Source organism: Amphiura filiformis, chromosome 11 (genome assembly GCF_039555335.1).
Source record: "Amphiura filiformis chromosome 11, Afil_fr2py, whole genome shotgun sequence".
In the NCBI taxonomy this organism is placed as follows: Eukaryota; Metazoa; Echinodermata; class Ophiuroidea; order Amphilepidida; family Amphiuridae; genus Amphiura; species Amphiura filiformis.
Window position 1 is genome coordinate 64,759,739 of NC_092638.1, and position 26,021 is coordinate 64,785,759.

The 26,021-nt window shown below is 36.4% G+C and overlaps 1 protein-coding gene across 1 annotated transcript; it reads left to right on the forward strand.

Annotated features, from left to right (window-relative positions):
* LOC140163857 (ovochymase-2-like) lies at positions 1 to 22,612 on the forward strand. The gene is made up of 14 exons (XM_072187171.1): positions 1 to 69; positions 2,655 to 2,722; positions 4,854 to 4,936; positions 5,732 to 5,909; positions 9,407 to 9,690; positions 11,347 to 11,486; positions 13,929 to 14,091; positions 15,104 to 15,223; positions 17,518 to 17,610; positions 18,757 to 19,116; positions 19,943 to 20,308; positions 20,716 to 20,893; positions 21,774 to 22,057; positions 22,464 to 22,612. Exons 1-14 carry the CDS (start codon positions 1 to 3, stop codon positions 22,610 to 22,612), a joined length of 2,535 nt encoding a protein of 844 aa, XP_072043272.1.
* Positions 22,613 to 26,021: the final 3,409 nt, after the last annotated feature.

A 26,021-nucleotide genomic window follows, 5' to 3' on the forward strand; every position in this document is an offset into this window, starting at 1 on the left:
ATGCAGAGGACACGAGGACACGAAAACTTAAACTTAACAGACAAAGATGGTGCCATGCTGGAAGGTCACGTAAGGTGTCAAAAGTTTTTGTGACTCAAATAGGCCTATTATCAAATTAGAAGATTTTCTAGTGAAAACAAATCACTGCTGCCTGCTGTGATCATAGTAATCATTGTAGTTGTCCACTTTCTACTCTCTTCAACAGGTTCGATTCGCTAAACTTAATTGGCCTATGTGGTGACCTCAATCACACGGGCCGAGAAAGAGTTGATGTGATTATTCATTACCGATTGTGCAAGCCAACAAAAATCCCCATAGGTTTTCGTGACTGATACAAAAATCGTGAATTTAGTGTCACCCCCTGACAGTGTTACGGCATGTTTTACCATGTTTACATGCAGAGAGTAATAGCAGACGTCACATGTAATGATATTAATAGGCTTACACCACCACTGACCATTAGTTTTGTAAATCCCTGATCGTCCTATACATGGTCGTTCCGATTGGAGTTCCTGAAGATTCGTATATTAAAAATTACTGCCTGATAACATGCCTACGCAATAACCACCATCTTGATCTATTCCCCTGCATATTTACGATTTATTCCGTATTCATTATGTGATTAAGATTTAGGGGATCAGATTGAGATTAAGGTTCCTGCCATACAAGCCATTACACCCGTCATTATCCTTATATACGTTTTATTTTCTTACCTTATGACCAATTCGACATTGTAGTATGTTCTAATAATCACGAAATCATATCAATACGAAAGTTAGATATTTACATTATAATCGTACAAAGTTCAATTCAATATTTAGGTGATCAAAAGCAAATGAATATGCAATTTGTGTGTTGTTTATTTATTGTCGGAAATTGATTGTAAGAGTAAACAAAGTGTATAGGCATAGGCATGCCATCAAAAGTACAAAATTGAGTTACAGGTTGTATCAAAATGATTGGTACCAATCAGTATTGATGGGGAGTATATAAAACGGGGACCCCGAAAACGGGGACCCCAAAAACGGGGACCCCGAAAACGGGGACCCCCTAAAATCACCCCATAAAGCTACTGACAAATTTCTAGGGGGTCCCCGTTTTTCAACTTCTTATATAATTGTCCAATATACAAAATTTTGGGGTCCCCGTTTTTAGGGTCCCCGTTTTACAGATTGACCTAGGGTAATCTGTAAAACGGGGACCCCAAAAACGGGGACCTTCTAGAAATTTGTCAGAAGCTTTATGGGGTGATTTTAAGGGGTCCCCGTTTTTGGGGTCCCCGTTTTACAGATTACCCTAGGTCAATCTGTAAAACGGGGACCCTAAAAACGGGGACCCCAACATTTTGTATATTGGACAATTATATAAGAAGTGCTTACTACTTTCATAAATTACATTTGTAATATTAGTATATCCATGGTGAATATTTTGTCGAGATTTGGAGACTCATCAGTCCTAAAATAGAGTGAAAAATTAGGGGTCCCCGTTTTTGGGGTCCCCGTTTTATAGATTACCCTGGGTCAATCTGTAAAACGGGGACCCCAAAGTTGAAAAACGGGGACCCCCTAGAAATTTGTCAGTAGCTTTATGGGGTGATTTTAGGGGGTCCCCGTTTTTGGGGTCCCCGTTTTAGGGGTCCCCGTTTTATATACTCCCGTATTGATGCTTATTGAAAAACCTACTGTTTACAAATGCAACATAGGCTCCCCTTGAAATTACCAAATTTATTTTTATATGACTGTTCATGCCATTAATAAAAAAATATGAAGCTCCTACGTTGCATTTTGATGCGGCAGTCATGTTGATAATCACTAAAAACTGGTGGATACCAATCATTTTGATACAACCTGTATTTTATCTGATTCAGACCATTATCCGAGATTTTTCTATTACCCATTAGGCAGAGGTGCCGTATTTAGCGTTAGCTTTGGATATATAATTAAGTCGGGTGGAAAATAAAGTAAATAATAAAACGGCCAAAGGTAACATTAAATACGGGTAATATAGAAACATTAAAATTAGCTAACATTAAAATCAACATCATTGGAAACTTTAGGCCGTATAAAATTAATGTTTTGGTTCTCGTCCAGAGGATTTTCAGGAATTGATGAGGGAGGGAGGTTTTTTTTTTTTTTTTTTTTCCCCAATGTAAAATTAGCATTGTCAGTAGTTTTCGGTCTTCTCCAACAGTGCTCGAGGAAACGATGAGGCCCTTTTTTTTTTTTTTTTTTTCAATTTTTTCAAATGTGAGATTCTGAGGGATAAACTCCCTAGAGTACCACAAAAAGACTTGGAAGTGATGCTTGTTCTCTAATAAACTTATTTTATATGTATGAAGATTTCATAAATCATTCCAAAGTCTAAAAAATTGAAAAATCTAAAAAAAAAAAAATCTGACAAATCCCAGAAATTGAGGAGGAGGGACGAGAACCAAAATATTAATTTTACACGGCCTTACATAATATTTTGATTTTAACATCGAGTGAAAATTAATTAAACTGCATGTTGTAGAAATGCGTGGCAAAGAATTAGGTTTGAGAACTTCTTTAATTTTGTTTACTTTACTATAACTCTACATGTTATGCGTTTATATTCTCAATTATTTTTTAATTGCAATAGTACTCTATCGTTGTTTTTCTCTCAAAATATTACAGGACAACACGAGAAAAGGAACAGAGAAAATGAATCATATAGAGGGAATCATATGGATAGGGGAGAGAGCGTGAGATCGCGAGGGGGGGGAGAAGGGAGAGAGAGAGAGAGAGAGAGAGTGGAGGGAAGGGAAGAGAGGGGAAGGGAGGGGGCGGGGAGAGGGGAGAGGGGGATGGAAGAGAGAGGTGAAAGAAAGAGAGTGTAAAGGGGAGAGGGATTGAGAATGAAAGAAAAACACAGAGAAAGCTCGAGAGCTCTAGACGAGAAAGCCCCAGTTAAATGCTGATTACAGATGCACAAAATTCTCAACATTTATAAACTATTTTATAATGTCTTTTAAAACGAATGATAGTTTTCGTAACACATGTGTAATAGGAACGCATAATGTTAGACAAGAAATGTATGCTTAATCACATTACATCAATTGCCCTCATAAAGTTACTTAATGTAAATGTCGCCAACGATAAAAGATAGTAACGATAGGTCAATAACTTTAGTGTATTATTATCTATGTTACAAGTAATAAACTCTCGTATTATTCTGATGCTCTATTAGGTGCTCTAATATACTGTATGCAGTATGGTCTACTTGTTATTTTCCGCTAAAACTCGATTCTTTAAATATTAAGCTATGTAATATATTGTTTCTGTGCCTCCTTCCCAGCAAACACAATAAACGTCTTAAGATAAAACGTCTTAGTAACATTTAAATGTTGGGTTATATATTGGTCATGAATACAGTTTAAAACGTTTCATATGAAAATTATACTTTTTACTTTTAGGACTTTTAAATATGTTGTCAAATGTTAGTGTGAAATATATTTTATTAAATATTTAGAATGTTTTGCAGCAAGTTTTCAAAATGTATTCTGATTGAATAACATTAAAACGTTTAAAACTTTATTATATAGCTCAACATTTAAACGTGTTCTACAATATTTTGTTTTTACTGGATTTTCTTTTCAACATAACAATGTAATATGGCCGACATTCACGCTATAGTATTATCATGATTATAGCGTGAACATGTTAAATGTCGGCCCAAATAGCGCTATTTAATATTAGTATTAATTATTTTCTCGAATCACATGGAACTGATTATGTCTTACAATTAGTATAATTTCGTAAAGTCGACATGACTGGAAGGTCATGCATTTGATAAAAACGTGTAATATAATATTGATAAAAAGTCACTGATTAAACAGTCTACTGCCATAAAAATAGGTGTTGGTGTTTGCTGGGAGTGGCGAGAATATACAGTCTTTCTTATCAATGTAACAGAAACTGGACTTCGTAATCACGCTCATCAGACTAGTGATTGCCAGCCTGCAAAGTTGACGGTAAGGTTACCCTTATTTCTATCACTTTCTATCACTAGTTACGTATGATTAATAATATTTTAGAAATATTAACTCAGTCGAATTCGTCAGGTCAAAATTTCGTTTGTTTTTTGTCAACATTTTTGGTCATTTGATTAGTTGAAAACGTCGTACATGCACATCGAAAAACAAAGGTTCTTCAAGTTATAGGCCTGGTATCTGAATATAAAATATTAAAACTTAACAATAATCATGATAATTTGTGTTATATGCTTTTATGCATTGAATTTGGGTCAAGCGATTCATTCTTTAAACTCATCATCTGGTAGTAAAATTTACTATTCTGAGCTTCGAGTCTGTTGGTCTGGACTGTTACAGCTGTATTTTTTTACTGCGTTAAAGTGATTCAAAAATCCTTTAACTTATTGCTTGAAAATAACCTGGTTGCTCTTTTAACTATAAAAGCATTGATATGAAGCATTGGTATGCCGTAAATATTCGCCTAATGACGCATATGTGATCCCTTGACAAAACTGAATATTTAGCACAAATTAAAAGTGCTCTCCCGTAAAAATTCCACCAACAAATAAGAGCACAGACCTTTAATTCCTGATAGAATTTTCAGAGGAGGGAGCTCTCTATTTGTAGGTGAAATTTACCTTACCTGTAAGTAAGGCAAAGGATCTATATGCGCCGTTTCTTGAATCTTTGCGGTGTTACACATACTGTTACGATAAATATTTCCTTCTTGATAATAGAGATGTTGTTAATTTCAAATTTACATCGGTTTAATGTACTTTTAAAGACTGTTGCAGATCTAAATAAATGTATTATAATGCATTTAACTTAAATTTGATAGTTTTGTCTAATTCTGATATTTCAGCTATGCTGTCATCATGAGATTTCTCAGGATTATTTCAACTCTTGTCTTTGTATGGTCAATACCACAGACTACAGCATTCCAAAGTAAGTTTCTCAAAACAATTGTCTTTGAAAACCCGTCTTTCGTTAATCGACAATAACCTGATAACTAACTTATAAAATGTTGTTTTACATAACAAAAATGTTTGAACAAGGGCGTGATTTCAGCCATGATGATTTCATACATGATAGAAATTATATGTTGTCTCTTTCACAGGAGCAAATACAAAAGCACTACCAAACACTGATAATAAAATAAACATGATAACAAAACAATGCGATATCTTAATAGAAAATTAGAACTAATACGCTAATTCCCTACAAACATAAAACATTGTACATTAAAAATGTCGGGTTACATAAATGGTATACATTGTATGTAAAGGGTATAAAACGTTTTAGTAAGATTCAAACACATTTTGAAAACTTGCTTTGAAAACTTACTTGAAAACATTCTAACATAATGTTACTTAATCGTAGATGAAATATTTTTCAAAACTTTTTGCCAAAAGTATTTTACAATAACATTTTGACAACATTTTCAAAATGTTTTTTGTTTATTTAAAACATTTTAAAAACGTTTCCATGACTTTTATATACATGTAACCCGAAATTTAAATGTTATCAAAACTTTATGATAAAAACCAAAACACGATTATAACACGTTCTGGATCTGGATCATTTATCACACTAGAGTTAATAGTGTTTTGAAACCATCTTTGTGTTTACTGGGATACGGGTCGATTACAGACCCGCAATGTGTTTGACAAATTAAAGTCTTTTGTTGGTTGAGAAAGTGAAATAAATGTTATTTCTGATTAAAAAATCTTATGTCATCAGATGACACAAATTGTGGATTACAAAGACCTGGTCTGGACCCTGAGATAAACATAATCGGAGGAAAAGACGCACAAGTTGGAGAATGGCCATGGCAGGGACTCTTGTACGAAGATAACAATGCATGGTGCGGGGCCAACCTACTAACTCCTGAGTGGGCTGTCACGACTGCCTTCTGCATGTGAGTAAAATGGTTGACAGAGATTGGAAAAATATATGAGCTCTTTTATGCGGCCTAAATACGATCAATTTGGTTGATCAATATCAAAGACCCTAGATACAAGAGTGGACACAAAATCTGCTATTATGCACAGTACATACGAACAAAAATAGTGATTTCATCATGCAACCGTCAATAAAATCAAACTAGATTAAGATTAGATCTCTTCAATAATATTGAAGAGAAATCAAATTAGTAACTAACTATTAAAGGTCCTTGATTCGATTGACAGCCTCATCTCTCATTTTTCTTCATCAAAATTGAGATCTTGGTAAGTTGGTATGAGAAAAAAGGGCTTATTTTGCTCATTATCACAATGAAAAAGAGAGTAGTGATTTGTGGTAGCCACACCGGAAGTGCATGTACTTTGTTATTACACGTTTTTGCTACCATATCAAAACCGCTGTAGCAATACAACTCAAAATTTGGAAACATATTGTTTCAATTGTAGGACTCAATGTAAGATAGATAAGAGACATGATGTTTCGGCCCACGCCTCTTAAGGATACGAAACATGATTTACCGACAAGTGACTCATTTCGGAATGCGATCATGAATTTTGAAGAAAAAAAAGTTTCCACAGGCTTCGTTGGGATTCGAACCAGCTATTCGAAACTTCCTTCGATTACGCGTCTAGCGCTTTACCGTTCGGCCACGGTGGCAGTTGAGTGGAGGACTGTAATGGTAAATGATAAATCTCACAATGCCATCTTTAGCCTTTTGTTTACTAAATAAAAATTCCTTTAAAAAAGGAATGGGCGCCCAACTGTTTGGATACTTTTTTTTCTCTTTAAAACAATAATGTAATATTAGCATAGAAAGAAGTCCATTAATTTTGTATTTTAAACAAAGAATATACGCACAACATTTTATCCCGAACATATCAGAAAACAATAATAAAATCAAATCCAAGCAAATTGTGGTTTTATATCTAAGCTGGGCATACTTTTAAGCAAAACAGTTGCGAAGTAAATCTAGCAAGACCGAAATTAGACGCTCTTTGCAAAGTCAAGCCAAACAAGAGAAATGTGTCTGATTGGGGAAGGTGTTCTGACAATCCAAATATAAACTTAGTCCACCTCAAATGACCTGTAACAATTTGTGATTGACATTACTTAATTCACCTCGGATGACTTTGATCTGACATTCAACTTTTTCGTTCTTACACCAATCATATCCATAACAATTTAACTCTTACAACTTCCTGTCAACTCTCTTATTTAAAACTCTAAATTTCTGTCTGTTTGCCTTTTCTGTCTACAGTTTGTTACAATTATTATGATAAGCAAACATTGCTGGGTAGATAACAGGATTTAGTTATTTACTTAATCCAATCATGGAGGTAGTATAGCTACAACCTTGGCGAAAAATGTTGCCACACCTGAGCGTTAATTGGCCAACATCCTTCCCCGCTCCCCTATTGCAATGTTGATTTGGACAAAATCGTCATCAGTTCTACATTACAGTCTCCCAACATTGGAAAATGGGGGGTGGTGCGGAAGGGGCAAGTGTAATCTGAATGTGCATTTGCAACTATTATACAAAATAGTACGGAACTATCCCATATTTAGCTTCGATTGCGTGCTTTTAACACCAGAACGTGCTGGTGTGGCCCTGGTGTGGCAACGAATTTCCGCCAGAGTTGTAGTAGGCTTACTACCTCCATGATCCAATCATGGCAATAACGTCAATTTTGGTCTTCAGTGTTTTAAAATACAACAATGTAGAACATGTATAATTAATATGCCGTGTTGTTTGCATACAGTTTTCCGCCCAATTGTGCCACCATATTGCAACTTTGGCAATAACCGCTATATAGATTCTATGGTAATTAGCAAACAAAAGCCATCAGTAGAGTCCTCGTTAATTGATCTTATCACTATGGACCACAATAGTCTCATCCCAATGGCATAGTCCAATAACCTCAATTACATAATCATAGTGCAAAATTTGACCTCAAGTTGCAGAGTATGAGTTTGTGTACCCAAATTTTCAAAGGATGAAAGTAGGCCTACAAATGTATTAGGGCTTAAGAACTGTTCCCATGATAGATGAGCATGTTGTGGATCCTAGTGTATGGTCAAATGTCACCGTCTATCGGGTTTCTAAGGAACACGGTAAACTGGTTGAACCCATACAAAGGTCAGGATTTATTTGGTGTTTTTATAAATCCTAATTTTGTATTTTAAACAAAGAATATACGCTCACCATTTTATCCTGTGCATATCAGAAAACAATAATAAAATAAAATCCAAGCAAATTGTGGTTTTATTTCTGAGCTGGGCATAATTTTAGCAAAACAATTGCGAAGTCAATCTAGCAAGAGTGAAATTAGAAGCTTTTCACAAAGAATCACAAAGTCATGCCTATATTTTGGCGCCTCCGTAGAGGGCGCCAAAAAGACGCGTTTTGTAAAGATAGATTAGCCGTTTTATGCATAAAGAGCACGAACGTTTGGGAAAGGTTTCAAAGAAATAATAAAGACACTGATGTGATGATGAAATTGCGTAAGTCGGGAAATATCTGCGTCGCAATGTTTTGTTTTGGTTTTAGGAATTTGACCTTAAAATTTACGACTTCATGACATTATCATTCGAAATCAACAAAAGATATTTCAACAGTATATGGCATCATTCTTTCTCTAGAATGTTTTATACATGTATGTGAAATAGCTTCAAAAATGGTTCGCTGCATAATGGTAAAAACAGCCTTGACCTAAAAAAGGGCGAGAGGTACCATATTGACGGATTCAGGCTAAATTTAAAATTGATATAAAACGTTTGTTTTTTGATCGATTACAAAAAGTTTTGTCATATAAAGACAGTGTGTCTGGCGTGAATTACATTACAGTGTTTATTCTTAGGGCTCTTTGACTTCTACAAATGATTTTTTTAAATGATAGAGTAAATCCCCTGGCCCTCTATAATTACGCACAAAAGATCGAGTCCCCTTAAGCGGGATTCAAACCGACGACCTCTGGTTGCAGTACTCTACCATCTGAACTATCCAGCCCTATGATGGACGGCGATCCCAGTTACCAATATTTGCTCGGGAGCTGAACGGAGCTATGTATCACTGATCTACTGTTGCTTCCTGGGTTGTATCATAATGTGGGCGTGATTCCCGGCCACACGAGAAGCACAGTTTCATGACTCTGAGTCTGACCAGCGCCCGAGCAAAGATATTAGAGAGATTGCGATTTCCAAACGTAGCATCGAACGTACGTGGAATCTATTCAAAATTCCGTCACAGGAGAGTGGCTTTGAATAGATTCTTGGAAATCGTACTCTCTCTATTGGTAATTGAGATCGCCGACCATCATATAGTTGGATAGCTCAGATGATAAAGCATTGGTCTCGCAATCCAGAGGTCGCCGGTTCGAATCGTGCTTCAGCCAAATTTTCTTTGCCCCCTTCTTCATTTAACTTTAAAAAGGTTACTATTGTATTTCTTTGCAGTGATTTGCCTGAATACCCGTCCAGATATAGCGTCATATTTGGGCTCCATAATCTCACCAATGTCAATACCGGCAATGAACAGATTGTTAGTATCGTTGAAATATTTATGCATCCCAATTATACATATGGTCAGAATGATTGGAATATAGCCCTGCTGAAACTGGCAACTCCTGTTCAAATCACTGATTACGTTAACACAGTGTGTGTGCCTACGGAGGAAATGGAGTCCGAGTTTGCTCCAGGAACGCTGACTACAATCACTGGTTGGGGAAGAACAAGAGAAGGTAATGCACTTAAAGATACCATGATACGTTGAAATTTAGATTAATTAATCAAATATTACACTTTTCACTTCAAAACAAATACAAATTCGGTCAAGTTTAATACTCGTGAAAATGAAATCCCGCGGGATAGTATTTAATCCCAGCAAAGAGATCGAGAATCTGGTACAATTCTGGTTTACCCTCCGCACCAGAGGAGGCTTAATGGTATTCCTACAATGCACTATGATTGGGAAATTTGATCAATATAATCTAATCTTAAAGGCAAAGTCCCCATTACCACACACACAAAATGGTAATTTTAAAATTGCAGCCAACGAGCTAATAGTTGCGACTTATCAAATTAAATTGGATTTTCTTGTAGAAAACATTCTTAATGTCCCACTACATTAATTTTATTCATAAGTCTCAATGTTTTGAATGTAAAATAAAAGGATGAAAACACCATATTTGCACACAATCCCAATGCAAGGTATGGTCAACTGTGCCACATGTGTACAAAAGCCAGACATACCAAGGTCAGAAACCCCATTGGGTTATGGGAATGTCTTTATACATCCTCTGACTCCGCACCCTGTGTTTTCAATACAATTCTGGTTTACCCTGCGCACCCTATTTTTTAGGGTTATGATTAGGGTTAGAGTTGGGGTTAGGGTTAGGATTAGGGTTATAGGGTTAAGTTTAGGGTTAGGATTAGGGTTAGGGTTATACTTGTGCGCAGGGTATAATTACGTCACATGGGAACGATTTTGAATAGTTAGATGGACAACATCTCAAAATCATGCATACTGCAGTTACTGTCCGTTTTCCTATACACAATACACAGTGCTCTCACCATTGACGCGTGACCTCTACAAATGATGTACGTTGGAAGAATGGGCACTTGCCTAGTTAACATCACTGTGTGAAAAATAACCAGCCAATATTTTAGCTATTCTCCAAACTTCTAGCAAATATATTTCTCTAACATGACCTAAAATTACAGCTAGGTTAGATGTTCAGAAATAGTCGCACTTTTGTAAAATATGAGTGAGGGCAAGGCATAGCTAGCCAACTCCCCGTGTTAATTGAATGGAGATTTGACCGAAAATATTGGTATCGGACCGCTCACTTCTGAAGGATGCCACAAAAAAACGGTACAAGCTACATTTTAACTATTCTAAATAGGTTCTAGAAAATATAGTTTTGTAACATGTCCTAAATTTTTAGCTAATTTAGATGTTTGGAGAGGGTCGACTTTTGTGTTTTTGGAAGGATATGTAAACGACAGATAACACCAAAAATATGAAGAAATTATTTCCAAACCGTGTTAAATCAACAATCACTATGTTGCTCATTGTGAAGAATGCTGGTTAACAAAAAGCAGGTCTTTGTCTCATTTCGTGAACAAAGGTACACATACCATTGTTTCCTTTCGTTTCCTTTATAATCGGTTACCCAACTGAAGCTATAATACCAGCTTTATTGTGATATCGCACATTGAAAACAGACACATGTGCACAACCAGAGAAGATCTGATTTAATCAGTTGAGCTGTTTTCAATGAGTGTTATCTTGGTTTACTAGCTTTTAATGGGGTTTAAGTCCTGCAAAGGTCGAGATGAATTCTACTGTAGACATGACTGCATCATGGTATTTCTCCCAATTCTATTTCAAATAGTCGATTACAGCGTAATATTACAAGAAGCACAGATGCCAATCGTGGACCAACAAGTCTGTAGGATCCAGTTTCCCTATGACTACATAACTGACAACATGATCTGCGCCGGCGTACCAGGAAGTGGCATCGATTCATGTGCCGTAAGTACCCACTTAATAAAATGTGTCTAGAGTGTGTTTTTCTTTCTCCAGATCCCGGGCCATAACGTGACGATATTTTGCAGTTCAATTGCAACAGATACACGTTATCTTACATAGAAGACACCTCGGATCATTCGTTGCTGACCAACTCCTATGTTTATGTGCCGATTTTACGTCATTATTGATGTTTTTTAAAAGTATTGGTGGCAAAGTAATTATGTCATCAATCTGCCACAAAATATACACGTAGCTATAAAGGCTGCCAGCGCGTCGTCACATGGTAATTAATGTACACTGTGCCTTTTCAAGTCTTTGCTATACTAATTGTAACTTCCAGACAATGAAGAAGAGTTCTGAAGGGTATGTGAATTTTTTCAACCTCGAATAAAACTCCAGTATATTTATTATTTGGGTCTTTTACAATTTCCTGATTAGGTTAGTAAATCCACATCAAGAAAGATCAATTTGTGATTGATTGATTTGATATCTTTTCATATTTTTATATTCACATTAAGTATTTGCCTAAATGTTCATGGTTGCTGGTTGAAATTAATGCATCGGTCATTGTATTGTCTTGCAAAGCTTGTGTTATTCATTGAATACAATAAAGCAGCCATTTCGCGCTTTATTTAGAACGCTCAATCTTCGCACACTGCATTGTCTGCAAATTAAAAATCTCCACATTCTTTAGCAAACACAAGTCATACAAAGAAGCGCTATTACTTATCACAATCCAGAAAAGTAAAATTACTGTAATAATTGTTATGAGCATTTTCATGGTACAATATAATTTGTTATCAAATTTAACAGGATTATTGCCATGTTTATAATTCGTCAACGGCAAGTCAGAATGACATACTTGCAACAGGAAAAAAGTTTTTCTTAAACCAACAACGAATGGAACAGCTTTTTCCAGCATTCATTCTTTTATTAGAGTGAATCTACAGACTAGAGTAGACAATCTGGTAATATCCTGGTTTTAATACGTGACGGACGGGGTAGAGTGAAATCAGTGTTGCCAGAAATTTCTGAAAACAACAACAACCCGAACTTCCAACTTGTGACTTTGCGCCAAAGATGCTACATGTATACCCATTGCTTTACGCCCATTTCATGGGAAAAGGTCATAAATAATACGATCCTGTCGTGTAATCCTGGTTTATCTCGACTTTTAAACATCAATCCTCATTCAATTGTTCAACATTCCAAATATTGATTTTAGTCGAACATGGCAACATATTCTCGTCACGGAGTAAAACCAGGATGTTGCTGATAATCGTCATCTTTATTATTGTTTTATATGTGATTTTATTGGCCATTGTGCCATCCCGAAATTGCACCAATTGTGAGTTCTTTTAAAAACAATGGTAAAGGTAAGTGTAAAATATTCTTTTTCAAGATTTTCATAAGCAATATATTCAAATTCATATGGTCATATAATCAATAATTTGATCGATTCACAATACGATGCGCCTCCAGAGGTTGTTAGGGAGATAATAAAATACGCAATGCATTATGGGCAAATGTCGACATCCAAAGCCCGCGTAATACGAGTATAACACAAGAACATATGTGATGCGATCAAGCAAAATCAGTCGGAACTCGGAAATATTGATTTTGAGATATAGTCAAAAAAAAAAAAAAAATTTCCTTTTGTTTCCTCTTGTTTTGGGAACTCTTTAATTGCTCATATCTTTGGAACTGGTTGTTCAATTTTAATGGGGTTTTCTGCAAAATCCAGCTTTGTAAATGCTTTTTACTATCCTGTAGGAAACTGAAAATTTATTATTGCCGAGCTCAGACTGATTTTGCTTGATTGCATCACATATCATCACCTACGATAATTGCCTAAGTCATAGTTTGTAATGTTGAGAACAAACTACAAAATGTGGTTCAAGCATGCATCACCATAGTTATTTCGGATTATTCAATTTAATTTGCATAATTGTCATTTGTTCTTGTGCAAAGATAGGTGAATAAATATGTTTAAATGCATGCTTGACCATATTTTGTACTTTGTTCTCAAAATTATTTTAAAAAAATGACTTGGGTAATTATTGCAGTAGACGGACGACATATCATTGTGTGCCTATCAATTTAATGGTAATACAGGCGAATGTACACTAAAAAAGCAATTTATACAATTATAGTAGACCAATTTCCTATCTATTGATCACACGGAATCTTTCGTGGCTGTTTTCAACATTAAAATTACCACACTCGCTTGGAAATATAATGTTGGCTAGAACGGAGATGTCTACCCTACACGTCAAAAATTGGACTGGAAAGAGCAACCGCTGGCGGCGCATCGTATTGTGAATCTCGAGATCGCGAGATCGCGAGATTTGTACGAATCAACGTCGCTCTCACCCTATCGCTAAGTTGACGGTAACCATATTTTCATCGCTTATCCATTGCCAAAAACATCATTTGCCTTTTAAGTTTGATTCTGGTGGTCCGATGATGACGTATGTAGACGATCGCTGGTACCTCACTGGGTTGATTTTGAGTCCTTTCTGCGGATCTGAAGAGTATGGAGTTTTTATAGAAATCATCGCTTTCCAAGATTGGCTTTCTCCAATATTTGACGGGAATGACCCAGAAAGTAAGTAGGCCTATACAACAGCTGTCGCAATAGCCTCTTATTATTACAAAATTATGTAAGCACAGTCCCTTAGACTCATTCTAAGAAAATCAAACATTACATGTATAACAGAAAAAAATGCGGGTTGTGTGACTTGATGTATCGGTTACTTGGGCAATTTTCATAATTTGTATAATACGTGATGCAAGTCGAGCCGACATACTAAGGGAAAATCTGTACAAGTGGTGAAAAATGAGAACAGAAACCCTACGCAAAGTCTTTCGTCCCCAAAGAATGGGACTGGTGAGAATTGCGATAAATTAGTTGAAATCAGTTGAAGATTACAGTAAATATGTTTCTAAATGTTTAAACTGACTTTTAGCACAAAAATTCAACTAACCTTGAATTTTTGATGTGTGACACACGTCTTCATCAGAAGAAGTCCTATGTTTTCACAATTTTCATAATATGTCATAATTAATACGTGATGCAAGTTGAAACGACATACTAATAGACGAAGGGGGAAAATCTGTACAAGTAGTGAAAAATGAGAACAGAAACGCTACGCAAAGTCTTTCGTCCCAAAGAATGGGACTGGTGAGAATTGCGATAAATTAGTTGAAATCAGTTGAAGATTACAGTAAATACGTTTCTAAATGTTTAAATTGACATTCAGCACAAAATTCCACTAATCTTGAATTTTCGATGTGTGGCAGACATCTTCATCAGAAGAAGTCATATGTTGTTGTGATGGACTTGCCCTTTTATTGACCACTGGCGAATCTTGGTCGAATGAGGGCAGTTGTGTAAGGTCTGCAATGTCAGTCCTTGATCGCGATTTAGTTGTTACGATTTCTTCTTGATCTGGATGGCTTCAACAACATAGGACTTCTTCTGATGAAGATGTGCGTTACACATCGAAAATTCAAGGTTAGTTGAAATTTGCGCTGAAAATCAGTTTAAACTTTTAGAAATCGTTTATCACCAACACGTATGAACTTACATTCGAGTAAATATGTTGATTTTTCCGCAGCTACTCCTGAGTGTACCTATGACGAATTCACTTGTCCCGAGGGGCAATGTACTGATTATTGCTCAAAATGTAACGGCAATATGGATGGGTGTATCTTTGGCGGCGACGAATCCTACTGCGGTATGTACTGGGCACTTAACAAACAGTTTCACAACCAAACTAAGTCAAATTATACAATTAAGAATTCAGAACAATTGCCAATATTATCATTTTCAGTTTTGTAGAAGAAAAGTGGAATTATGGAGAGGCCTTCACCCAGCAGGATGATGATGATGATGATGATGATGATGATGATGATGATGATGATGATGATGAAAGTTATTATAAAATGTTTTTGAATGTTATGGAAACGTTTTATACCCTTTGTATACCCTTTATATAACCCGACATTTAAACGTTTTCTGGCAACCTTTTCAAACCTTTTGCGAATGATTTAGAAAACGTTTTGTGTTTACTGGGAAAATACATATATGACTTATGTTGTGCTGGATTGTGCGTCACCTTTAGCAGTGGACTTCGGGTATATATATAAATGCGCATATATAAATGCGCACGTGACATCTACAAGTCGCCATACCGTGTTCAACGATGTAAGGTACCCGGATGTGCACAAATTCCACACGCAAAAGTATAGGCAAAAATGACAGGTTACAAGGAAAATTAGTTTTGCAAAATAGTGGCATTGATTGCAAAGGGCAAAATAATTTGACCCGAAACATAAACTCTTTATTTGGATTTTCCATTACGGAAAAAAAAAATTATGACGGAAAAGCTAGATATAGCTGATTTAAAAAGTTAAATTTCATTATTTCCGTGCTAAATGGGCGTGGCAATTGGCCATATTGATGACGAAATGTGATTCTTACTGGCATTAAGGTCAGAACTGGGTAGCTGCCGATGATGTTATTTGATAATGTTTGCACGTAGGGAACTTAGGGGCTGTCATTTTCTTCGGAAGGAAGGGGTCATGGATTTATTTATTTGGGAGTCAAGATAAGTATCCCCCCGTAGCGCCGCCAATGAACATAACTCTGACCCTAATTTTAACTCTAATTATAACGTAAATTGAAGAAACTATAACTTTAGCCCTTTTCGGTATAATGACCCTCTCAAACTAAATAGGCTAGATGTCCCCGCCCGACCTCCTCAATTCTAACTTACTCATTCGCTCGCAAATGGACAAAAAAACAAATTCAAACTGTGTTTTTAAGCACCTTTTTGTGTCCCCCATGCTAAATCGGTAATCTGTACACCCTTTGTCACCCTTTGACGTACAATTTAGAGTATAAACACGTAGATGACTGTACATAATCTAATCATCCCGGCTGGAAGATGTTGAGCAAGACTCGTATACTATACATCACGCTCATACGTTATATGACAATATGACGTACAATCACGTATGTAATGCATGGTTTGAGGTTTATTCAGCTAGTAAGTTAGATCTCGTCATACACATTATTATCATGGTATATTGTAATTGTATACGTCAATTTTGTTCAGTTTGATTCAACCGGCTTATAAAGTTTTACTTTACACGGAAGGAGAAAGTTAGCAAAAAAACAATTAATTTATGAGTGTAAAAAAGGGGGGGAGGGGTGGTTTGGGGGGGAGGGGGGGGATAAATACTATTTATAAAATTATAAGTAAAGGCGAGAAAGAGAGAAACCCTGTTCTACGGGCGAACGGACCTTTCAAGTAGGGTCGGTCGGTCGGTTGGTATTTAAAAAAAAAAAAAAATTAAATAACCCAAAAAATCACAAAAATCTGTAAATAAATTTCAATTTGAGAAAATACAAAAAAAAATTGTCCTGAAATTTCCGAAATTTGGGGTCGGCATTCATTTGTACAGGAAACATTTGTTTCCCAATTTGTTCAAAATAGAACAGGGTTTTCGTTTTTCGTCGCATAAATAAATAAATAAATAAATAAATAAATAAATAAATAAATAAATAAATAAATAAATAAATAAATAAATAAATAAATAAATAAATAAATAAAAATAAATAAATAAACATTAGTTATGTTTGTACATGGGGGTGCTGTGCAATAATCATGATCCTTTGATACCCATGATTTATCCTTGCAAATTTATAGCATCGAACCTCCAGCCAATGTTCCTTGTCAGTGATAGCCACGAAACAAGGTCACAACTGTAGCCACTCCTTCAATGGTCGCCATTTCAGTGATTGACAGTGATGTAATGCAAATATGGCGCTGGCCATCTGGTCACGTGCGCATTTATAAATGCGCATTTATATATACAACCGAAGTCTACTGTTTAGTCATTCTAAATCTTGTTATACTTAAAGCTTCTTCAAAATATCACAGCCTAATAATAACTTTCGTAAACAAAACGTTTGAAAACAAGGGTTGATTTCAATTGTGTTATAATATATATTATACTATTTCAGATGGTTTGTTGGAGCTGTTCGATCCATATCCCTTCCTAAAGCTTAACGAGTCGTCAGTTATCAGCACCTTCCCTGTAGCGGGCTATTCAGAATGTGCGGAACATTGCTTAAATTCAACATCAGGCTGCCTGGTATTCGATGTACTTGATCATGCTAATGGGACGTACACCTGCTCTGTGGGGAAAAGTTCTTTTACAATTGAGGATAATTTTGGCGATTTCACCGTGATGCATTTTCAAATTGAAAAAATGCCATGTAAGGTTTACTTTCTTCTGTTTATTCTATGTTATTAGACCCATATAAATATGTTGCAATAGAGATTTTTTTATAAATTGTGATTTTTCTGGTGCCCCAGTTTATGGCTGCCGTGATGGAGTATCTAGCAGCTGAGATCCTGGAGTGTACAATAAGAGACAAGAGAATAATACGCTCTCATAATTACGTTAGTGACAATTTTGTTATAAGAATAGCAAATATAACGGGATTTTTTCTCCCGGGTATGAATTAGGTTAATAAATGCGTATTACATGTTGCTCGAGAAATTGTACATAATAATGCACTTGTACTGATATGTTGATGCGTCCAATACACTCCCCACCATGGGGCTCGTGCATTAGACGTATGAGCATCTCAGTACGCGTTCATTATTTTGTACACTTTCACTCCCAACAAGTATTACGTAGTTATTAACCTATTAATATAGAAGGGGTTGTAAAGGAGGAAACGTCCCACAGCCCAGACCATTCTTACGGGGCCCAAGCCATGAGAACCGACTTTTTTTTATAGGGCATGTTTAGAGCAAGATATAATTTTTGTTTTGTTTTACAAAAAAAGTCGCTTAATGTGTCCATCAGAAGCATTTGACTCATGGCTACGTGTAGCATAAGCCCAATCGCCATTGTAACTTCCGGTTTTTAGAGCAGTTTTGGGACCCTTTAACCTCTGACATATCGAAGAAATTACTGTCATTATTATTAATTTATTTATTATTGTAATAATGTTATCATTAAAAATATTTAAATAATTAATTGACAAAATAACCATATTTTTGGGGTTTGTTTTTATTCTTATAAAACATTTTAAATTATATTTTATATGCACAAAAAACAATTTTCCCGAATTTTCCCAAAAGGTCAGAGGGTAAAGTGTCCCTAACACTGCAAAAACTGTCCCACAATGCATTGCAAACTTCTAATGCCGATTTGGCTTATTGCTGATACTTTATATTCATTCCCCCAGTGCCATCTTCGACAACTTCCTCACGATGTGGTAAGATATCAACTCCACTCTGGCTTCTAGCATATCAACCCACAGTACCACCTCAAACAACCTTCACATGGACACTGGAATCCCCACCCACGGGATACAACCCACGCTTATTATTTGACTTCATGGTCGTAGCTGCTGAAGACACGGATTGCAGTATTGAAAGTAAAAATAACACAGTGACTTTTAAATCAGGAGCGCATTTTGAGGACATCGATACCTTTTGCCTGAATGATCTACCTGGGGCTGTCGAATATACCGGGTTGTCTGTTGTTATTGAATTTGAAACATCTGATGCCGATCAATATGGATTTGTATTGGAATATACTGCCGGTAAGGGCTTGGCTATGGGCTTGATATGTTGTAACATTTTGAAACAAGACTTAAAAGTTAAAAACCATTACCCCAGCAAATACAAAAATGTTTTTAAAACATTTTAAACAAGTTATATTTTAGGTTTTGGTTTAGGTAAAAACGTTTTAATAACATTAGATGTCGGGTTATATAAAGGTCCTGAAAATATATACAACAATATTTTAGAATGTTTTCAAAAGATTATTGTAAACTACATGTATTATATGCAAACAATTTTGGTCAAATGTTTTGTCAACATTTAAATAACATTATGTTAAAATACGTATGTTAAAATATCTGCAGTAGTTATCAAAAATGTTTTTGAATGTTATGAAAACGTTTAGACCCTCTGTATACCCTTTATATAACCCGACATTTAAACGTTTTCTGACAACCTTTTATAACATTTTGCGAATGATGTCGAAAACGTTTTTGTGTTTGCTGGGAAGATAAAGGTATTATGTTACGACCCTCACATTGTATGACACGTGTTTACTGTTAGCCAAATGTACAGGCCTGTATTGTTATACAAATCGACCTTTTCTAAGTCTCAGAGATCAAACAACCAATGCATTCTAAAAGGCAAACAAGAATAATAAAGACATCCCCAGTTTTTAAATTGAACGTCACAATGATACACTGAACAAGAACACGAAAATATCAAACTAGTCAAAGCAGCTGTATGCACAAAAAACAAAACAACAAATGGAAAAAAACCGCTCCGCTGACATTAGCCTAAGGTACTTCCGCAAATATATTCATCATGTTCATACGATCATTAAACATTCCTTTGTATTGTCTACAGTTTCAGAATGTGGTGCCAACTACACAGAATCCACTGGACCCAACCAAGCCAATGTTACCAGTCCAAACTACCCTGGGGACTACCCTGGTGGATCTAGTTGCGAGAATCGATTCCAGGCACCCAGCGGCCACAACGTCCTTCTAACTATCTTTGACTTTCAAGTAGAAGAAACGCCCAATTGTTTATATGATTCACTGAGTGTTTACGACGGTAGCACTGCGGATGAGAGTAAACTATTGGGTGTATATTGCGGTATTACAATCCCGATGTACTTTCTATCCAGGGGCCAGGATCTTCTGATAGTGTTCAAGAGTGATTCGACGGTGCATTATAGGGGATATAATATACAATACCAGTTTGTAGAAGGTGAGTTTGATAAGCTGTAATAGCATAGGACAATCACTTTAAAACCTTTAGCAATATTCAAGAAACACTTTTGATTATAATTATCATTATTCAGTTCGTCTTAAAGGCCCGGCTTAAAGGCGAGTAGAATGGAGAGGATTACATTAATAATTTTACCCATCCTGATACATTGATATGTATAGGAAGCCAAAAACTACATTTACATTTTATTATTTAGGTCTTGTGGTTCTTAAGGTAAGGGGCGGAAACTCATTGACTTTGTGTTGTGATCATTTTGATCGCGGTTCCGACCACAGATAGCATAAACCAGTTGACCTGGCAACGATCAATTTTGACGTCACACTACGACGGCGAATAGACCATTGTTCAAATATTCTGTCAGTAACTTTCTTTGTAAATTTTTGCAGATGGTACAAATTGTGGGGTCCAGAGAGCAGGCCTAGATCCTGAAACTAAAATAGTAGGTGGAAAAGACGCACAAGCTGGAGAATGGCCATGGCAGGGTTTCCTTTATGAGGACACCACGGGATGGTGTGGTGCGTCATTGCTTACACCAGAATGGGCTGTTACATCTGGTTTCTGTATGTAAGTTACTGGTAATATCATTAAGGTATATGTAACATTTACGCTCGGTTAGATCTTTGGCAATTTGCATCATTTTACTGAATGTAACATTTATGTTTTACTATTGGCTCGGTTTGATCTTTGCATCATTGTACTGAAAGCTTTTTCGTAATTTTATTCCGTTTTACACAAAAGCGTTACCAAGCAAATCCGAGTCCACAATAGAGAATTGTCAATCAGGTAAAAGGTAAAGGAGACGATCCTGTATAAAAAGTAATCGGAGTGCCCATCTTTCTTTCATTGGCGATTGGGCCAGACTCCTCCGTGTAATGTTGCTATAGTATAGGGGGATCGCTACACCTCCTCCACAGCGAGTCTGATACCTTCAGCATTTAAGAATGCCGGTAGCCATTTATACACCTGGGTGGAGAGGAGTAATCGAGATAAAGTGCCTTACTCAAGGGCACAACACGATGGCGTCGCCGGGGCTTGAACCCGCAACCTTCCGATTATGAGTCGGGGCTCGTTCCGCTCGGCCACCGTGCCCCCAATCAAATATAGGTTAATTACTGCGTACTACTTGTTGCTCGAGAAAATGTACAAAATAATGCACTTCTACTGCGGGGCTCGTGTGCAGTAGACGTATCAATATCTCAGTACGCGTAGATTATTTTGTACAATTTCACTCCCAACAAGTGATACGCATTTATTAACGAAACGAATAAAATGACCTATTATGTGACATTGATCTTTTATAGAGAATATTGCCTTGCCTTTCGAGGTCTCGAACACCGCAAGTAAATGGTTGCTGTCCGATAAGTATAGACATTATGATGCTGTTTCATCACAACATCATCGTATGCTAATTATGTCATGCCATGTTCTACATTTCTTTGTCCAGTGATCTGCCACAATATCCATCTACATACAGCGTTGTATTTGGTCTTCATAATCTCGACAATACAACCACTGGAAATGAACAGGTTGTCGGTGTTTCGGAAATATTCATGCATCCGAACTACACATACAATGATAATGACTGGAACATTGCGCTACTTAGACTCTCCAAACCAGTCGTTATTTCAGACTATGTCAGGACCGTGTGTGTGCCTACTGCAGATATGGAATCGTCATTGCTACCAGGGATTCTTGCAACCATTTCAGGATGGGGCCAAACAGATAATTGTAAGATGTTGTTGAATAGCTGTGGGTTGGGCCGTGGGTTTAGGGGACGGTTATTGTAGATAACACTGTATGAAAGAACGTCAGCGCAGTTATCTGAACGGGCAATGTGAATTTATTGCCATTAAAGCATGCTGATTGGTTAAAGCGGCAACACTTGATCGTGCGTACATGTACGGCGTTCACTAATGCTGTCTAGTTTATATTACCGCCAACATCATAAATGTCAAAATAAGATTTAAGAGTATAAAGTAACCCTTGTGTATTATCATCATCTTTATTCATTTAGTTACAGTATTGGTTAAATAAAGTATTTTACATTTATGTTTATTATTACAATAGTCCTAAGGCCCTACTCGGTAGGTTCAGTAAAAGTCGTTTATTACACCAAATTGTTTATACATTTCAGCTGAATACAGTACGATCCTACAAGAAGCCCAGGTTCCAATTGTCGACCAGAATGTTTGTAGCAATCAGTTTCCTGTAGACTACATTACGGATAACATGATGTGTGCTGGGATAGCGGAAAATGGCATTGACTCATGTGATGTAAGATGATGATTGATATATTTAATGTATAGACGAATCCGACGAGCCAAGTGATGGTCAGGATTAAGTCGGCCATAGCTGGGGCCATCCGCGCCAAACTAGCTAGTTCGTTTGTATTGCGATCTAAGACGCCCACTATCGCGAGCGCATCGGAGCGCGTAGCACTTGCGCCACGTCACGGGAGTGGTAAACGCTGTACGCCTGTGATACTGGCGTTGCGTAAAATGGATGGATGGCCCCAGCTATGGCCGCCAGTGAGGTGCAGGAATGTGTCAAATCGGATTCGTGTATATCAGTAACGATGTGGGAACAGTATGTTAGATATATCTCTTGAGATATTCGTAAGTTCACGAAGAAACACTCGTGATAGAGAATGACTAATTGGCGATATGGTACAATTATGCACTTTTCCGCAACATTCCCCGTAGCATTTGATTCGGCATTAAAAAGGGCTATTCGAGTTGAAATCCATACACCCCCTATGGAAGACATCATCCCCCTGTGTGTGAGATTCAGGTCATGTCTTCCATAGGGGGTGCATAGATTTCAACTGCAATAGCCCATTGTCGGTGGATCCTTCTTACGTTACCTCTGCCTTAGACGGAGTTCATGCTTTCACATTACAATTTTAGTTCCTCTAGGATTTCTGAGTCACCGAGGTATCATAGAATTATGTTGACATATAAAACCAGATGGGTGAATTAATTGCATAAGAATAATTTTTGCAGTCATGTAGTTCCTTAGGACCATTTGGTTATTCAATATTGACAGTCTCTCTACACAGGGTGTTATGTTAATTATGCTACTGATACTTAATAAGTTAATACAATATCCGAAGGTTTAATATCAAGTTGGTTGAGCTGATAGTACATTGTAACGCGCAACTTTTTCGAACGTGATATAATAATGCTTTGGAACGGCTTTTGAATGCGACGTGCGAAATTGGACTTTGATTGTGACAGGTTGAAACCTCTTTATGTGATGTATGATTATTTTTCTTTCTCATCTATCAATGTCCCCGAACGTATTAAAACATTCATAAATGTGTTCTTTCTTTGATAAAATATGAGAAACAGGGTTACAGCGAACATTGTACGTATTGAATGAGACCCATTCACACGGTGCACATCGTCATGGCCAAGTGGTCCAAAAAACGCGTAAGATAAACGTGTAAGGTTACACGTGTAATATTGCATGTTACACGTGTAAGATTGCATCTTATACGCGTAAGATTGCACCTTATACGTGTAAGAATGAAGCGGGATTTTTAAAGTGACGAATCACAGAGTAAGAAATTACAAACAACCAATCATCTCATGCGTAGCAAACTTCAACCAATATAGTAACATCCACAACTTCTTATACGTGTAAGATTTGGATTTCAGTGATGGGCGAAACGTGATATTATTGGCGACGTATCGAGGATAAGGAGAGCTCGTCACCAAAATCGTAAACGAGGCATTTTCTTAATTTTTATGAGTGCTACAATGTCATAGTGTATTTTATGACGAATCTATGTCAGGAATTATTCCGACTGTTGGTCCGTCATGGCCACATCACGATTTATTTCACTTTTGGCTACGTTTTTCATTTATCTGGAGTCAATTAATACTCATATCAATTAAATTTTAAGAGGTGATAATAAAATAATCACGTTTGCGAAAACTACCGCGGTGCAGATCGATATTGAGGTTGAGATTATTCGACACTCGTCGTACTAGTCAAATCGGAATACCGTCCATCACTAATAGGCAATTCTTACGCGTATAAGAAATGCTATGGCAAGATTTCATTGGTCGACGATGAATATGCGTAAGATGATAGGTTGTTTGGGGTTTAAATATGGATTCTTCATATATGATTCGTCAATTTAAGCATCCCGCTAGATTCTAAGACGTATAAGATGCGATCTTACACGCATAAGATGCAATCTTACACGTGTAAGGTTACACGTATAATCTTACACGTTTTTTGGTCCACTTGGCCATTCATACATCATCCCTATATCTTCGTGTTAAAAATTGCCGTGATAGTACAGCGAATCCTCTCGTTTTTAACAGCTACGCATCGCGATTTTGTTCGAGATAGGCCGAGGGACTCAGGCTAAACATACCATAAATATGAGTAGATACCACAGCGTTTCTATATTCTACACATTATTACGATTTGTGCATGCTCAAGTACCCCATATGATGTTTCTATTACAAGAAAAATATTTGTTTTCAGGTAAAAGCAGGGTTTTGTTTCCAGTACACTCACTCGAAAAGCAGTACACTAATCGGGGCCTTGCAGCTTGCTGTGGATATCTTTTACTGCAGTTTTAATGTAAAAAATTTGAAATCCAATGTAAAAATTTAGATATATTTAATTTTGAGAATGACAATTATACTTGATAGGTATAAAGGAACGCGTTTTGCCCATTTAGTTAAGTTCCAGGTGCACGACCTATAACACAATGCATATGTAAACTTCCTTTATCTGTGTCAATAATAGAATATTGATTTCAACGGAGTATTGAGCTGTATGGAAAAAATATTTATAATACAGGGTGTTGACACTGTGCGGTGCGTGAGTAATAAATTTGGTGTGCATAATTATCAACGCTTTTATCTCATGCTGGCTAAATGCTGTTCACAAACTTTTTATCTAATTTGGCATATCCAAGTCAAATCTTCAAATCTTTAGTTTTGCTTTTTTTATTCCATTTGCTCATTCAATGAATGGCAGTATGTTACATCGCATCAAATCATTCTTTTTACAAACAGAAATGCAGCCATACACATGCTCAAGTAACTAATTGCGCTTTTTTGCAAGCTATCCTGTAATACAAATTACCTCATGCTTTATGTCATTGTAGGTACATTTTGATATCTCCATGCTTTTGTTTTCTATTAAAAAATTATATTGAATAGTGTTGTTTACATTTGTGTTTGAGCATAAAACTAAAAGTTGACATTTATTGTTCGTAGTTTAGTATATCTAGATATTTTTGGTTTACAATTACATGGACATATATTAAAGTCATAATGTACGATCTTATAATATGAATTTGGTTAATTTTTTTCAAACCTGATTTTTTGGCATATTTGTAATGTTTACACATGTCACAACTTGTACCTAAATGGAATCAGCCAAATTTGTTGTGTTTGTAGGTAAACAAAGCAAAGTTCGACATAAAGTCATAATTCAAGAAATTATGACTTTATGTCCGCCCATAGAACTGCGTGTTAAACGGCCAAAATAACAAGCAGTGTTTCTTTCACGTTACCTCGTTATTTCAGCTCAAAATGGACAGAAACCATTCCCGATCATTATTACTAGTATTATTTCAGCCTTTTGAGTATATAAATGACAAATTTAAAATTTGAAGGAAATCGTACCTTTAATGTGGTTTCTCTCTTTGTTACTTTTCAGTTTG